The sequence below is a fragment of the Leptodactylus fuscus genome, chromosome 11 (assembly GCF_031893055.1).
Source record: "Leptodactylus fuscus isolate aLepFus1 chromosome 11, aLepFus1.hap2, whole genome shotgun sequence".
NCBI lineage: Eukaryota > Metazoa > Chordata > Amphibia > Anura > Leptodactylidae > Leptodactylus > Leptodactylus fuscus.
This window is the reverse complement of record NC_134275.1, coordinates 4,897,300-4,913,670: the sequence shown is the minus strand read 5'-3', so window position 1 is coordinate 4,913,670 and position 16,371 is coordinate 4,897,300. Positions and strand designations below refer to the sequence as shown.

Here is a 16,371-nt window from a genome sequence, read left to right as displayed (position 1 = left end):
CAGTTGTCCCTAGTGAGCACAGGTAGTGAGCGTAGGCTGCGGTTCATCATATGTGTCTGGGTTATGTGCATGAAGCCATAGAAAGAGCTGTAACGCTAACTTGTTTCTATGGCTAGGTTTATCTGTCATGGCAGGAACTTTTCCCTTCACAACATGGCGGCGCGCTGACGTCATCTGTTGCTGTGCGTCCAATTTTCTCGGTAGATGTCAACTCTCGCGAGGTTTATGTCTCCGGGACTGTCGGCGCCATTGCTGATAAGGGCAAACGATTTTATTCCACCGCACAAAATATTATTTTAATATTAACTTCATATCCAGAACAGTGATAAAGAATAAAAAAAAAATCTAATTTCACTTAGACTTGCTTTACAATTCCTTCTTGATTAGTTGATTTGCCAGTAGTAAAGATGGCGGACTTGCGTGACATTGGCAGCGCGCTGTGCATGCTGGTCTAGCCCTGTGACCCTGAGCTGTTCCTGGGGCTTGTGTGTGACTTTACCGGGGAGACCGGATCAGAGGCAGCATGTGGTATGAAATCCTGCCCGGGTTTGCTATTATGACCGTCTGTCTTATGGTCCCCGGTATATCCACCATATACGCTCACCGGCTGACTAACGGGGGCAAGGTGAGTGCAGCTCTGGGCTATGGCGGGGTGTCAGGGCTCTGCTGTGTAATATGGCAGTGCAAAGCGTACATTGCATTGCATTGCAGGTGCGTGTGTATATATATATGTATACACATACATACATACATACATACATACATATAGGCATCTGGGAGCAGTACAGTAGTCATAGGGGATGCAGAGGTGGCAGTGACTACTGGGCTCTGTCCCATAAAACATACCGCAAAATTGGTAGGGAACCCATTGCAGTTTTTGCATTGTTTGTATATATTGCAGCTTTTGCATTGGGGCCCAGTTATGCCTCTGTCTGTGAGATTGTGTAAGGGGGTGTTCACACTTGCTCCACTGTCTGCAGCTGTGATTTAATTTTTTTGTAGATTGTGAGCCCCATATAGGGATATAGGATATAGGAATCACAATGTACATTTTTCCCTATCAGTATGCCTTTGTAGAATGGGAGGAAATCCACACAAACATGGGGAGAACATACAAACTCCTTGCATATGTTGTTCCTTGCAGGATTTGAACCCAGGACTCTAGTGCTGCAGTGCTAACCACTCAGCCACCGTGTCCCCTGCAGCTGTGATTTTGACAAAATTCCAGGAAAGACAGCTTGGGAATGGCTTACTGGCAGTCACTTTAAAAACGCATTCATTGGAGCTGCATACGGACACCGGTGGTTTGCGTTAAAAACTCATTGCAATGAATTGGTTTTTAAACTGACTTCCGACAAGCCGTCCCCAAGATGCTTTTACTGGAATTTCATCAGAATCACGGCGCAAGTGCGAACTCCCCCTTACCAAGTGACCACATGCTAAAGTATAACCTCTTAATCCTGGGTCCAGGGGTAGTGGCATCTGCTGCAGTATCCTGAGCTGACAGGGTTCACCCACACCGGATGTATATGTGGCAGAATGTGGGAAACCTCATTCACTGGGTGCACACACACATATCTCCTGTAAAGTGGTTCTCTAGTTCATATTTGTACGGTTTAATAGGGCTTTTATTGGGAATACAAACATAACCGCCCAGTACTCATCTCCATGGTCCTTCATTTCCAGCAGCGGCCACTCCCTTCATCTGTATACAGGCTCCTTGGCTGACGTTGCCATTGACATCCCATTTGTGGTAGCCAGTCACAGGCCGTAGTGGTGACCGCTTCTCTAAGGGCACATGACGGCTGGGATATACCGTTTTTAAAGATCTGAGACCTGGCGGCGGTGGCTTCTCAATGTCACAGACGTTCCTATGGATTAGCTCCAGCATGTGGCCGCCCAGTCTGGAGTGCTTTCCCACCATTTTTATCCTGCACCTCTGTGTTTAAATAAGCATGCAGAAAATTCTGTAGTGTATGAAGTCAGGCACCGCTCACCAGTGGGAACAATAACATGCAGAATGCCAGCGGTTTCCATTGCTGATTATGATGTGGACAATAGGTTGGAATCATTGAGGGAAATAAGACGTGTGAATATATCCTTAAAGGGTGGTGGAAAGTCAAAGTTCTGGCCAGAAAGTGGACGGTCCCTTAGAATAGCTTGTATCTATTATATTGTTTGTATTATATCTGCTGTGTTCCTTTCCCAATCATCATTCATCTCTGTACTGGGGGGGAGTAAAAGTATTTCCAATCTATTCTAGCTACATGTATGACATTTCTTTGGCTATGACTCCCTTTGTGTTCTTGTATAGGAGAAGAGGATTGCCCGGCTACCCTACCAGTGGTATCTATTACAAAGAGACAAGAGAGTGTCTGGGGAGCAGCTCTATTACAAGTCTAAAGTAAGTTATGTTGTAACAGGACTAAAGTCAAAGCTGGTAACGGCTTAGGGTTGCTTCACATCTGAGTCCGCATGGAGACCCCCTGAATGGAATACAAGACAGGTTCATTATGGAGATGAGGTATAACTATGTATGCAGGAAGCCCTCTCCCTCCCGTTTTGGCCCTTGTCTTTTGTCATGTTACATTCTTACATGCTATAAATCTTGTGAAATGATTCTGTTAAACTCTCTTCTGTTTGTTTTAGGGCTTGGAGAACATCCATTAAGCCGACTTGTTCACCATGAAGATCTTTCCCGATTGTTTGTCCTCAGTAATGTTTATGTACAAAATAAAATAAACTTCTTCCAGTATTTCCACTTCTTACACGAATTCATTGGGGTCTTCATCACTTCTTTAGGCGCCATCTTGCAAACCTTTCAGTGCACTTAGACTTGGTGTCTTGTTTGTAATCCTCGAAAGGTGAGGAGCAACACCTGTGTAATAGTAAATGTGGTGGTGTGTGCAGTGCTGTGCAAATATATTAGGCAGGCGTAGAGAAAAAAATGCTGCAAAGAATGGAAGGATTTGTTTGTTTTTGTCAAATAACATAATGTAACCTTTGTATTTTTGGAAGCCTTTTTACGTTACAGCTTTACTTTTCTCCCGCACCTGTCTAAAACATTTGCACAGTACCCTGCGTACTGTGGTGACTCTAGGGTTGACCATCTCAATTCTAGTTAGAGAGTGATAGGAAAAGTTTTAATTCTTGGTTCTGGGTCCATATATGAAAGCTGCAAGTGACAGTAAGAAGAAGGGAGAGTTTATAAGTGATTGCACCCCTTGTACAACCATCCACACACTACAAGGGTACGTACCCCTGATTCTGACCGTGGTCTGAAGCCATAATGTGGGTATCCAAGCTATCAGTGTCCCTGCTATAATGTGTATGGCCCACTGGTCACATGGTTATATTGTAGCCAAGACCTGTACGGATGGTGAAGCGACCGTCCCCATGCAAAGATGACGTACAGCTACCGCTCTATAGAAACAAATTAGCTTTATGGAAACTTTCTATACAACAGACTGATGTGCTACAAAATAATTGTAAATGTAATTCTATCGTACAAAATAGCCAATGACAAAACTACTTTTTGCAGTCACTTTATTGGTATAATTGCTGCAATAGCTTCTTCCATCATGTCATATACGCTATTCATTGCTCAATAGATGAAGAAGGGTAGAAGCTGCAGGCACAGAATGGGGTAAAGGGCTGGCTGCCAGGCCATGGCACTACCGAGCAACGCAAAGCCTGCTTGTCCGGGATTTTCATTGCTGCAGGTTGATGTCGGATCTGTTCAAAAATAAATGATACAAAAAAACTTATTATACAGTATTTTGATATACTCATATGATTTCAGCATAAAATGATGGCAATAAAACCTATGAAATTACGTTTGGCGAGAGGGAACTGCAATTCTAATAAACCTAGATTTAGGATGCCATTCGCAGCGTCTTTAATAGTTACCAGAAAATTGTCCGATTTTTTTTGTTATGCTTTTAGAGAATTTTACGTGAGCTCTTAAGACATCTTTGATGTTACCTACCTAAAAAAAAAAAATCCTGTAGTTCTGATTCTGTCCACTAAGCCAAATAATATGCTCACACTCCCTGTTTTCTTTAGGTTTCCTTGCAGCATCCACCTCACTTATCAGCATACTGATGGTCTCTGTGCAGTTACAACTATTAAGGAGGGTCCCCCCCTATATAAATTCATTAAACGTACCTTTATAGATAATGGCAGACCTGACTCCAAGCCAGTAGACATTGAAGGACTCCGCTACCGTGGCTCTAAGTAAAAATACAAGAGGTCAATTTGTCAGACACCAACATATCCCACATGGAGAGCGAACAGAAGCGTCACTATTTCTGATCAGTCTACATCGAGCACACCCAAGTACTTATAGCTGTTGGGCGGACATTGAGATAGTCAAGACCTAGAAGTACCCGGGTGTGTTCCCCAATAATACTGGGCCGATCCCCTGGATGCCCCGCACAGAAAGGGTCACAATTATCTACCTATTACCGAACTATCAATGATAATACTCAATAAACGAAGATCCTAGAGGCGTTACAGCCTAATATTCTCCTCCGTTGCTCTTTACTTACATGAAGAATAGAACATTTGGACAACTTGAATTTGGTGGCATCCAGATATAGGTGGTGGTCTGGTCCTTTAGATTGGTGTTAGAGTGTGTAATAGATCCGACCGTATTTTCAGGACACTGCAAAGAAAAGAATAGAAGGGGTTAACTTTCATTGTATACATACCAGTTATCATTAGTAATATGGGATGTATAGAATTACGTAACTATATAGTAGACTGGATACATGACGCCGACTGTTCCCGCACACTACTGGTCTCTGCCACTAAGCCAATGCAACAGGAATCGCTCTAACATGGGTAACATTATCGGGGCTCCTTGCACTAGCAGAATTGCACAGACTGCTCACTGGTTTCCAGTATAGTGTTGCACACTTTCCCAGTCTTGGCATTCTCCATCCTCCCCGCCCACCACAGTCTGCTGGGTATATAAGACGCCTTCCATCACAAGGTGTCTGAGCAATGACGTTCCTGTCTTGCTATTTGCTATGAAGACATTCTTTGTTACTGTGGATCTGATCACCTATCATTGATCTCTGCCTGTTTATCTGACTTTGAACCTAATCTCTGCCAGGTTACCACATTGACTCCGTGCCATCTGCTGGGTTTACTCCTCGAAACCGTGTACCATGTGTCAAAAGCAAATGTGCAAACACAAAAAGTTGCAACAAATGTATCCAACCTCATCAACTATGTAACCTTCTAACTTGCAACAAATGACTACTGTATATAAAAAAATATTGGTTATTGGTTTTACGCTTTTATCAAACTGTATGTGTGAGCCCATTAGCCAGTGACAAGGCGACCTCTTATAGATGGCTCCCTACACTACAATGACTCACCTCCTATAAGGGTAAGTGTATACCGGCCATATTATGCCTAGTATACACCACGGCATGGACAGCCGCCTTCCTCTGGAGCTGTGGCCTCGATGGAATAGAGGATTGCACTTCACCCGTGTTCTGCTCTAACTAAAATTAGCCTTGGACAGATGGGTGGCGTGCACGCCCCAAGATGGAGTTCACCCTCCCAAAGCACAATACAACAAACGCACAAAAATGAGTCTGCACCATTGTGAACTCCGCCTTATTTAACACTATGGTTATGAGTTGGTCATGGGTTTACATTTTTAGTATTTTTTAACATTTTACCGCCAATATCTTGGTGTTATTCGGAGGCTCCAGCCATGTCCCATACAGGGTGGGTTTGGAATATGTCCGAGTTTGCAGCAAGACGCCTCTATACGGAGGGCCCAGGATTTGCACTAAAAACAGAGAACACTCCAATAAAGAAATCACAATGGACCATCCTTAATAAAGCCGCTAATAACAAAAATCCATACGTAAAACAGTGCGTTATGGTTTAGGGCTCTTACCTTGTATAGGTTTCCCACTTTGGAAGACACTAGAGTTGATCTTCATCATATAGGGTACAGGTTTTGGCTGTGGATAGACACCCACATGGCCGGGCTTCATTGTCTGGCAGGCAGATATCGGTGCACCGGTTGGAAAGGAGAATGATATTGTATTACAGGTCACCAGCACGATCAGTAAAGGAAGATTAAGTTGTGCCATCTCTTAGGATGAGAGTAGAATCCGTCTACAGACTCCGGGAGCTTGGAAATACAATTCTGAGCCACCGCACTGAGTCTTTCAATGGATTGGTCTGTAATAGTCACAATTTTCCAATTGGTTGCAGTTATAAAACAGGGTCGGCTTTGGTCTATAAGATGATTCTATTCTGTGAAATCAATGATATGGGGATTTGTTGGCCGTCACTAAAGTAGATCTAGATTGTCCGGAACACAAGAAATACATTGTAAGAGACAGTCCAGATATGCTGATCAGGGCTGGGTAGGTAAGGGGGCCCACTCATCAGCTGCAGCGGCCCAGTAGGTAAGGGGGCCCACTCATCAGCTGCAGCGGCCAAGTAGGTAAGGGGGCCCACTCATCAGCTGCAGCGGCCCAGTAGGTAAGGGGGCCCACTCATTAGCTGCAGAGGCCCAGTAGGTAAGGGGGCCCACTCATCAGCTGCAGAGCCCCAGTAGGTAAGGGGGCCCACTCATCAGCTGCAGGGGCCCACTCATCAGCTGCAGAGGCCCAATGGGTAAGGGGGCCCACTCATCAGCTGCAGAGGCCCAGTAGGTAAGGGGGCCCACTCATTAGCTGCAGAGCCCCAGTAGGTAAGGGGGCCCACTCATTAGCTGCAGAGGCCCAGTAGGTAAGGGGGCCCACTCATTAGCTGCAGAGCCCCAGTAGGTAAGGGGGCCCACTCATCAGCTGCAGAGGCCCAGTAGGTAAGGGGGCCCACTCATTAGCTGCAGAGCCCCAGTAGGTAAGGGGGCCCACTCATCAGCTGCAGAGCCCAGTAGGTAAGGGGGCCCACTCATTAGCTGCAGAGCCCCAGTAGGTAAGGGGGCCCACTCATTAGCTGCAGAGCCCAGTAGGTAAGGGGGCCCACTCATTAGCTGCAGAGCCCCAGTAGGTAAGGGGGCCCACTCATCAGCTGCAGAGCCCCAGTAGGTAAGGGGGCCCACTCATCAGCTGCAGGGGCCCACTCATCAGCTGCAGAGGCCCAATGGGTAAGGGGGCCCACTCATCAGCTGCAGAGGCCCAATGGGTAAGGGGGCCCACTCATTAGCTGCAGAGGCCCAGTAGGTAAGGGGGCCCACTCGTCAGCTGCAGAGGCCCAATGGCTAAGGGGGCTCACTATCACCCCAAATCTGCATTCTCCAGTCTATTAGATAGCATATATATCCCTTAACTATATGATTTAGTAGCTAAGGGTGGTGCTCAACTACAAAATATTGAATAAAAAGGAACCCTTATACTGTTTCTGTCCATATTAAACCTTGTATTTGTATAGCGTTGCGGAATATGTTGGCGCTATATAAATAAAATTTATTATTATTGTATTTGGACGGTTTTTGTTCCCCTGTCTGGATATAGACATTAGTTAGTAATGCTCCCATATAATGGCATACCATCTGCATTACAACTGAGTGAGTGATTTTCTTTGTGACCCCAAACTTTTGATTTCTGTCCCCTCTTCCCCTATATTCGCTCTTGCTTTTATTTTATCCCATTTATGCCTAGAGTTCCATTATTAGAACTCAAAACATTCAACCTCCGTCATAAGTGGGTTAAGACAAGTGGGGTGTTCTTGATCTGTAGATCCTCTTTCCCCAACTCGACCCTCACTATCTCCCCCCCCCATTTCCTCCTTACTGTCAGGTCCTCGATTCCCCACATTGACATTAGGCTATTGAAGGCAGATTCACCTGCTGGACTGTCCTTATTGATAAGTCGGGGTCTTTCTACCCTTCACTTTCCTCTTCCTCAAAGTGTGAAAAAGCAGCAACGATGAACGAGAGCTCCGGCTCCATCACCCAGAGAAGTGGCAGCGCTTACAACAGTCAGACCTTCACCATCGACATGCCATGACTTCTATGCTAAGAAACGCCATTTCATTTCTGGTCGGCTCTCCGTCATTGTCAACCAAGTTGGGTGTAAAACTGAAGGACGACATTACCTGTTGGCTACCGTGACCCTCAAGACTCTAGACCCCCTGGGTGAAGTGAACATTGATCATCTCACCATAATAATGGCTCCAGTCAAGATAGGCAACAAGGGAACGTGCGAGAAGCAGGAAAATGGCCAAATATGACAATCCAAGAAACTAGGTAAATCTTCCTGGAGTGCCAACCTTAGCACTGGAGATCGGGCTGATGACCCTTTAAGAGACTTAGTTGCTTGAGTGGAAGATGCCAAATCATGTGCATGTGTTATACCGTCACTGTCATACGGCCGACCAGTCCCCTGGACCAGTCCCCTGCGGATCTAAGAACTAGCCCTAATGTCTTACAACTCTTCACTCCTATAGCTGCGGGGAGGAGGCAAGTTTCCTTTGAAAGAATCAAGTATGACTTTGACTAAAGCCTGATAGACACATTGTGCAAATGGTGCGAAGAAATGATAACTGATCATAGACGGTCATAGCGTTCTTGTCACATGATCTTCACGCTCTAAGCTGGAGACACATTGCAAATATGGTGCTGAACTGGAGCAATTCTGTAGTACGTTCTCCTGCAATGCAACAAAAACCATCCAACATTAAGTCAAGGAATTGCAGGAATTGCTGCAAATCTCCCGCACCTTACTTGTAGGCGTCTTACTTACCTATTGCTAATTTTCTTGGAGATCTGGAAAGTTTTATAGTGATGAAATTCTCAGCTGATCCAAGTACCGTGAAATGTTATTATTCATGGCATCCATTAGCTCAGAGTGATCAGTCACATGTACTGCAGAGCAGGGGGGGCCGGGAGACGTCTACGAGTGATGACGCCATTACAGAATATTAGATATATAAATACATCAATAATAAACAAGACATAAACAATGACTATAAACATGTGCAAGCATTAGAAGTTACTAATAGATATATAAAGTATAATGATATGTATTTATTTGGGTCTACGTGATCCTTTGTGATTTTTTGAACATGAATTTGAATATTTGTTTCAAGGGCGTGTGAGTCCGAAACGCGGCGATTCTTTTTGCGTTGTGCACCCGTTTTATCTAATAAACTTATTGCGACCTGTGAGCGCCGTCCGTTGTGTCATTGAACGCTGTTTCTTCCCGGTTGTTCTGATCGGTGTCCATGAGACGTGTCGCTCCCTCCACCTGCCGATAAACTCGTAGACGTGCTTGTGAACGCTAGTCACAACCCCATCAGGTCAGAGGTCGTCTGGTCTATTATTGTTTATTATTTTCAGCAATATTTAAACACTCTCTACCCTATATAATCGCTGTCTCTTCTTTTGCTGTATATCTCAGACATTCTTCTGCCTGTTGCAATGTTGTAAAAGCCAAATTCCTAGAAAAGCTCCAGGAATATGGTGACAAATCCCTGATCGGCTCCTTGTAATAAGATGCATTGACTTGTATGAGGAGGATCCACCATGATGTCAGCATGCTGCAGACCAAGCCCCTATGACTGACCGCTCTAGGTATTGGAGGCTCTGCAGTCTGCCCGGCATTGGTTGGTGCACAGGTCTCCATAGATACATCTGTGTTCAAACACTGTATTGTGCGACTGAATACAAGCTGTGACATATGCCCCGTCACACTACTCGCTGCAAGCCAGGACCAGGATCTGGTAGGTGATCATTTTATGGCAGGTTGTGCGTCGGTTCTTGCATTGTATCTGTGCAGCACAATAGGAATGTGACGGAGCTGAGATCATCATTCTACGTGTGATATTCCCGTACGCCATCTGTGGCTTTATAATCCCTTATGCATGAGGACAAATTCACCTCTGCTACATCTGTATTGCATCCTGAAGCTGATACGACATGACCATGTTCTATATCTGCGCTGCCACAAGACAAACGGAAATAGATATATTAATTGATATATATTGATATATTATATCCATACACCTATAGGGTTCTATACAATCTAGAGCAAGCAACCAACCTGGCGCAAACAAAGGATGACGTACTGTAACAATCGGGATATGGGAAATCGGAATCCACGTATTCACATGTTACAGAGTTTCTTGGAAATAGCGTTTCACGAGGGAAGACATTAAAGACAAACACGATACAGTAGCTTTGTATGTAAAAACAAAATATGACTTGTGAAAGGTGATGACGTAAAACTGAAAACTGATCACGACTGGAAGCGAATTGGGAAATTAGTTGTTTCTATAATACATGGATATTTATTGTATCCATTGATCTGACAACAACGCCAACAATAACCTATAGAATGAACATGTATCAATACACAAATGGCTAATATTATTGTGAAAGCTGAAAGTTAGAACTAGTCATTGACTATTCGCTATAAGACCATTAAAAGGGTTGTCCAGGCTGATTTTTTAATGCCCTATCCTCTGATCAGAAGGGGATCGACACTGGACCCCTGGGCCACTTAGTCCATGTCCATCTCAGAAGACAATCGGCAACCCTGGATTCCCAATGATAGCAGGACAATGCAGAGGTTTGGTTAAGGGGCTATTATCATACTGATGACCTTGGACCATGAACATCATTGGTGGAAGTCGCTCACTACTGTGACATCACAAATGTAGGATGCTTCAGTCAAGGAATATAGGCTGCAGTGACATCACTACTGCTGTAAGTTTATAGTCAGGTAGGCTGCTGTGACATCACTACACCAAAGTATTTAAGTCATGTGAGCTGGTATGACATCACAAGTGGGCTGTACCATCAAATCAGCCGTTGAAAACCAAGGACTTGTGCAGGGAACTTCGTTGGTGACTCCCTTGTATTACTGACCATACGGTCCCTGATATCAATGATTTGCCTTGAGCCACGGGGACCAAATCTTCAGGAATGAGTCAGGACTGGAAATTCTGATAATTCGGGAGTACCAGCAAATTTGGGATAATTGGCAACTAGTCTGTCCTTTGCACCGACCTACCCTGATAGCAATAAGTTTGGATTCCATAAGTAATTCCAGTATTACCGTTTATAGCGGACCTATAGATATCCCGTGTCTTGTCTTATAACAGGGTAACATGGATTCGGAGGAGACGTACCTCGCAGCGCTTAAAGACAAGGCTTGTGAACTGGTAGAGACCGCCATGAGAAACGCCCAGGATAGTCTGAGAGGCCTGCAACCCGCGCAAGACGAACAATCCGGGAAAGGTACGATGAAGCCCCTCATCTCACACCTATGGCTCCCTATAGTAATACACATATACATTGTAACATCTTGTTTCAGAGACTGATAATGAAGTGAAGAACATTGCTTGGCTCTCCGGTCAGGACTTCACGGTGGAGTTGGGCAAGAAGCAAATTGAAGAATATGTTTCGGTAAGACGAGACGATATAGAATAAGTTATATTCACTATGTAAAGGTTTACTTACAAAAAGGGTCAACTGTTTGCAAAATTGCACCTATTGTATGAAATTTGCAAAATCTAGTTTATGATACACAAAGGCGGACAGACTGGTGATATTTATTCCATTATCCCTTTCCTAAATACTGGTGACATTTGCGCAGTTTCCACTTCTTTGTATTCTTAAAGCCCCGATACACATTAAAGATGTCTGAATTTAGTTGACCGGGGTGGGATTGACCAACTTTCTTATATGATGGGGACCCCTGACTCTATTGTATCTCAGCATCTGATCCTTTTGTTGGACAGGGTACCATCAGAGGCATATGGCAGCGGTGTATACCCCTATCCTGATCCAGGAGTATATAACTATATTATATAAGCTTGTTATACCTTGTGATTAATACCTAACTATCTCATTTGTTGCGACCAGACATGGGAATTCCACGAGAGCTGGCTCTACTGTACAGATTTCCTAAGAGAAGAGGAGATAGAGTTCAATAAACTCTTCCATTATAGGATGAGATGGAGTATCCCGACCTGCAGGAAACCAATTCCCAGGGCAACGGCCTGCGTCTACTTTACCATAAAGGTCTCCAAAATTAAACCCCCAGTAAGTATCAGTCTATGACTAAATCAACGGTGAGCATAGAAAGATGAAAGGGCTAAGGGCTGCTTTAACAATAGGTGCACTCCCCTGGGCCCCCTTGGAGCAGCAGGATAGCCCTACATTTGGAGTGCTTTCTCAGGCAGTGGGTCCGGGCAGTCCCAACTCCAATGCATCCTGTCCTTGCAGATGAGTTGTAGGGGGACGATATATACAGGGGGGCAAGTAACTGTGGGAGCAACTAGAGAGGGCGATGGAACTGTGGGGGAAACTGGAAGGGGACATTATAATATGAAATGTCTATGGAGGCCATTTGAGTGGACCCAGGAGGGGACAGGTTAATGTCTGAGTGAACACGGGAGGGGGCAGGTCAATGTGGGATGGGCCATTATAGTATATGGTATGTGGGCCTCTAAAGGGTATTATATTGTATGGGGCCCCATGAAGGAGACATTATATTATGTGGCAGCCACTGAAGGGGCATTATAACTAGAACGGGTCAGACATGTCTAGGTAGCAGCGATGGTGAGGGCGCGCTTATGAATCCTTTGTACTGGCTCCACCAACGTCTTAAAACATTCCCAATAGCAAGATATTCACTAATACATCACAAGGTTATGGGCATGATGGAGGTGAACAACTCATATAGTGCAACACTGACCGAGTGTCCCAGAGCTGCATTCATAGTTCTGCATTCCGTTTAGCATAACTCCATAAAAAAGCTCTATAAAACTACTGTGTGGGCCACTGTGCAGCGGATTATACTGTGTGGGGGCCACCGTGGAGCAAACTGTACTGTGTGGGCCACCGTGGAGCAAACTGTACTGTGTGGGGATCACTGTGCAGCAGATTATATTGTGCGGGGACCACTGTGGAGCAGATTGTACTGTGTGGGGACCATTGTGCAGCAGATTATATTGTGTGGGGACCACTGTGGAGCAGATTGTACTGTGTGGGGGTCACAATGGGTATATAGTGCAACACTGACCCTGAGTGTCCCAGAGCTGCATTCATAGTTCTGCCGGTTTTCATCACAAAAATGTGATAATTGTTTTGATTGGAGGACGCCATATAATGCATTTCAGAACAATAGACATGTTTGACTATCAAACAAGATTCCAAGGTGGCCAGTCATTTCTTCTATTCTTGACTATGTGACTTTCCTTTGTTTTCCAGACTTTACCCGTAGACGTTTTCTATGTGTTTGAATCCAACAGACTTGTTCACAGGTAAGAGTCAGTTTACAGTACGAGTCTGATCATCCGGTGATCTAGCTATATATTTGTCACATGGGTACGGAGAGGGCCCGTCTGCTCGGGTGTTTTATTTCTACGTTTTGCTATATTTTTTACAGGCCTGGCCAGACAAGATTCAGAGAGAAATGGCTGAAGGACATCATCGAAAGCAAGTTGATAATGATTAACAGCATTACATTTTAATTGATTGCACCGCCCTCAGTAAAGATCGTCCTGCTAAACCGTACAATGTGGGTGAGATGTGTATAAAGAAAGGGTTAAGTCACAGGAAAGAAAGACTGTCAGGGAAACCATTAATGTGGTTGTATAGCCGTAAAATATTTATTTTGTCTCTAAGGCCTGGTTCACTTCTGCATTTGGGTTTCTATTTGGGGGAGCCCCTGAATGGAAACCTAATTCACGTAAAAAAAATGGATACCTTAGGAAACCCACTGACCTCATAGACCCGTGATGGCGAACTTATGGCACGGGTGCCAGATATGGTACTCAGAGCCCACTCTTTGAGCACCCATCCATGGAACACATTATACTGTGTGGGGGCCACCATGGAGCAAACTGTACTGTGTGGGGGCCACTGTGCAGCAGATTATACTGTGTGGGGGCCACTGTGCAGCAGATTATACTGTGTGGGGGCCACTGTGCAGCAGATTATACTGTGTGGGGACCACTGTGCAGCAGATTGTACTGTGTGGGGGCCACTGTGCAGCAGATTATACTGTGTGGGGATCACTGTGCAGCAGATTATACTGTGTGGGGGCCACTGTGCAGCAGATTATACTGTGTGGGGGCCACTGTGCAGCAGATTATACTGTGTGGGGGCCACTGTGCAGCAGATTATACTGTGTGGGGGCCACTGTGCAGCAGATTGTACTGTGTGGGGGCCACTGTGCAGCAGATTATACTGTGTGGGGATCACTGTGCAGCAGATTGTACTGTGTGGGGATCACTGTGCAGCAGATTATACTGTGTGGGGGCCACTGTGCAGCAGATTATACTGTGTGGGGACTGCTGTGGAGCAGATTGGACTGTGTGGGGGTCACAGTGCAGCAGAAAGCTCTATAAAGCCCCAGTCGTATGACCATATTTTGCAGGTCTGTAATTGTCTGCACTTGTGGATCCGCACATTATTCAGGTTAAGTTGCTGTGTTAGCACTTTGTGATAATTTAGTGGGTTTTGGGTTGCAGTTTGAGCACTCGGCCTCTAAAAGGTTCGCCATCACTACCATAGACTATAATGAGGTACGTATGGTTTCCGTGCAAAAGATGCAGAGAGAAAAGTGCTGCTTGCAACGCTTTTCTCTCCACATTTTTTCATGCGGAGAGGAAGACAGAATTTCCGAACGCACACGTGAACTGGAGCCTAACAAAAACACTCCTGCGTCTGGTTATTGCTCTTACATGCTTGTTATGGCCAGGGCGAAACCACCAACTTTGACATAAATTGCTGACAGCCATGGTCAGACCGATGCAGTAACGCTGCTCTAACTCATTAAAAATCCTGGGACGGAATTGCCACGAAAGTCAATACATAAACCGTGTATCTAATTCATTGTATATTATGATTAAAACTCATTTTATTTTGAAGCCGGAATTGGTAACTTATTTGCAATTTAGACAGTTCTGCCCGGGTTGTAGGGCCTCCTGGTGTTCTCGATTCCCTTTCAGAACGGCCACCCATTGTGTCCAGTGATGGCGGTCACACATGCTCAGTAGCTCCGTCCAGGATCTTCCCGTACACAGGTGGTAATTCCTGCTATTGCACCGACCAGACAGTGCTAGAACCTCCTAACAGTGGACACATTAGATCAGGGGTAGGGAACGTACGGCTCTCCAGCTGTTGCAAAACTACAACTCCCAGCATGCATACTGGCTCTGCTGTTCTTGGAACTCCCATGGAAGTGAATGGAGCATGCTGGGAGTTGTAGTTTCACAGCAGCTGGCGAGCCGAAAGGTTCCCTATCCCTGCATTAGATGGCTGTGCCAAGTGCAAAGAACAAGGGTGACCATAATTGTAATATAGGAACAGATTTATTTTTTAAAAAATCAGTTCAAATACTAAATTATTATGTTTTGCTCAGTTTAATAGAAAAATGTCATCATAATTATTCACAAGACAACCCCTTTAAATAAGGCTGTGCTTTGTCACAGATTTGTAAGAATCCCTGGAAACTTTTCCTATTATTTCAGGACACCATCATTGTATAAGGGATTTGTCATTAAGGTCGGGGGCCCCATATTGCAAAAATGCAGCGTTTTACATGCCCTGCAAACTGCATCGGACTCTGGGTGATCCCAGCCACACATTGCAGAGAAAAATAAATAAAAATCAAGCGTTCTTGTAAATCGCCATAGATTTTCTACAACAGAAACTCTATGAACTTTGCAGCAGCAAAAACGACACATTGCAACAATCTGATGCAGAATTGATAGCATAAGCGCTAAAGGTTTTCTGCACATTTATCATTTTCATTGCAAGATGTGAAATCTGCAGTGAATTCTGGCAAGATAAATTGCCAGTTTATGCTGCGGATATTCTTTGCAGTGTGTGGTCAGCGGTGACTTTGATCCTGCAGATTTTATCCATGCAATCCTTGGCAGAAGACTCGCAGTGTATACACCATGTGTGAATGGATCCTAATACAGTGAAAAAAAAACACCAGCTGAGATAAGAATTCTCCTCTTCCAGACATTCTCCGTTCAGAGGATTATGCGCTTACTGCTGCATACAAGTACTGTTGCATTTTTTGTTTTTTTATATACATACAACTGAAACACTGTGTGTTTTCCCCATTGAAGTCAGTGGGCAACCCAACCGTGACATACGAGTAACCAGACGGATATGCTATGTTATCCAAAGTCTGTGAATGAGGATCAGTAAAGCTTATGCACATTCACCGTAGTGTACTTTGTTGCAATGCAAGATTTGCACAAAAAAAAAAAATCTGCAACAACCAGTTTATACATGAAAGTATGACCCATCCTGACCTAAGTAGATAGCATTGCTGTCTATGGTGGGGCAAATAATGAATAAAACTTGTTCCATGAAACCAAATTGCTGCAGGTTCCCATCTAATACAATAAGAAAAGGCGTCA

The 16,371-nt window shown here is 44.6% G+C and overlaps 3 protein-coding genes across 3 annotated transcripts; 2 read left to right on the top strand and 1 right to left on the bottom strand.

Annotated features, from left to right (window-relative positions):
• The first annotated feature begins 423 nt into the window (after positions 1 to 423).
• On the top strand, positions 424 to 2,755 carry NDUFA1 (NADH:ubiquinone oxidoreductase subunit A1). The gene is made up of 3 exons (XM_075260672.1): positions 424 to 625; positions 2,315 to 2,404; positions 2,650 to 2,755. Exons 1-3 carry the CDS (start codon positions 524 to 526, stop codon positions 2,668 to 2,670), a joined length of 213 nt encoding a protein of 70 aa, XP_075116773.1. The 5' UTR covers positions 424 to 523; the 3' UTR covers positions 2,671 to 2,755.
• A 791-nt stretch (positions 2,756 to 3,546) lies between these two features.
• LOC142184389 (putative defense protein 3) lies at positions 3,547 to 6,173 on the bottom strand. The gene is made up of 5 exons (XM_075259233.1): positions 5,921 to 6,173; positions 5,697 to 5,809; positions 4,551 to 4,666; positions 4,168 to 4,232; positions 3,547 to 3,735 (listed from the first exon to the last, which is right to left on the bottom strand). The coding sequence occupies exons 1-5, from the start codon at positions 6,117 to 6,119 to the stop codon at positions 3,605 to 3,607; spliced, it is 624 nt and encodes a 207-aa protein (XP_075115334.1). The 5' UTR covers positions 6,120 to 6,173; the 3' UTR covers positions 3,547 to 3,604.
• Positions 6,174 to 9,597: 3,424 nt separating this feature from the next.
• AKAP14 (A-kinase anchoring protein 14) lies at positions 9,598 to 13,700 on the top strand. The gene is made up of 6 exons (XM_075259106.1): positions 9,598 to 9,702; positions 11,086 to 11,221; positions 11,298 to 11,389; positions 11,849 to 12,028; positions 13,199 to 13,251; positions 13,377 to 13,700. The coding sequence occupies exons 2-6, from the start codon at positions 11,092 to 11,094 to the stop codon at positions 13,459 to 13,461; spliced, it is 540 nt and encodes a 179-aa protein (XP_075115207.1). The 5' UTR covers positions 9,598 to 9,702; positions 11,086 to 11,091; the 3' UTR covers positions 13,462 to 13,700.
• Positions 13,701 to 16,371: the final 2,671 nt, after the last annotated feature.

What these genes read in the sequence shown, in the direction of transcription:
- NDUFA1 (XM_075260672.1), top strand. Translation starts at nt 524, where the DNA reads ATGTGGTATGAAATCCTGCCCGGGTTTGCTATTATGACCGTCTGTCTT. An exon ending in GGCTGACTAACGGGGGCAAG is followed by an intron (nt 626 to 2,314) that starts GTGAGTGCAGCT and finishes GTTCTTGTATAG; the next exon opens with GAGAAGAGGATTGCCCGGCT. An exon ending in AGCTCTATTACAAGTCTAAA is followed by an intron (nt 2,405 to 2,649) that starts GTAAGTTATGTT and finishes TGTTTGTTTTAG; the next exon opens with GGCTTGGAGAACATCCATTA.
- LOC142184389 (XM_075259233.1), bottom strand. Translation starts at nt 6,119, where the DNA reads ATGGCACAACTTAATCTTCCTTTACTGATCGTGCTGGTGACCTGTAAT. An exon ending in CCAAATGTTCTATTCTTCAT is followed by an intron (nt 4,233 to 4,550) that starts GTAAGTAAAGAG and finishes ATTTTTACTTAG; the next exon opens with AGCCACGGTAGCGGAGTCCT. An exon ending in GTCTGCCATTATCTATAAAG is followed by an intron (nt 3,736 to 4,167) that starts GTACGTTTAATG and finishes ATTTTTGAACAG; the next exon opens with ATCCGACATCAACCTGCAGC.
- AKAP14 (XM_075259106.1), top strand. Translation starts at nt 11,092, where the DNA reads ATGGATTCGGAGGAGACGTACCTCGCAGCGCTTAAAGACAAGGCTTGT. An exon ending in AAATTGAAGAATATGTTTCG is followed by an intron (nt 11,390 to 11,848) that starts GTAAGACGAGAC and finishes TGTTGCGACCAG; the next exon opens with ACATGGGAATTCCACGAGAG. An exon ending in TCTCCAAAATTAAACCCCCA is followed by an intron (nt 12,029 to 13,198) that starts GTAAGTATCAGT and finishes TTTGTTTTCCAG; the next exon opens with ACTTTACCCGTAGACGTTTT.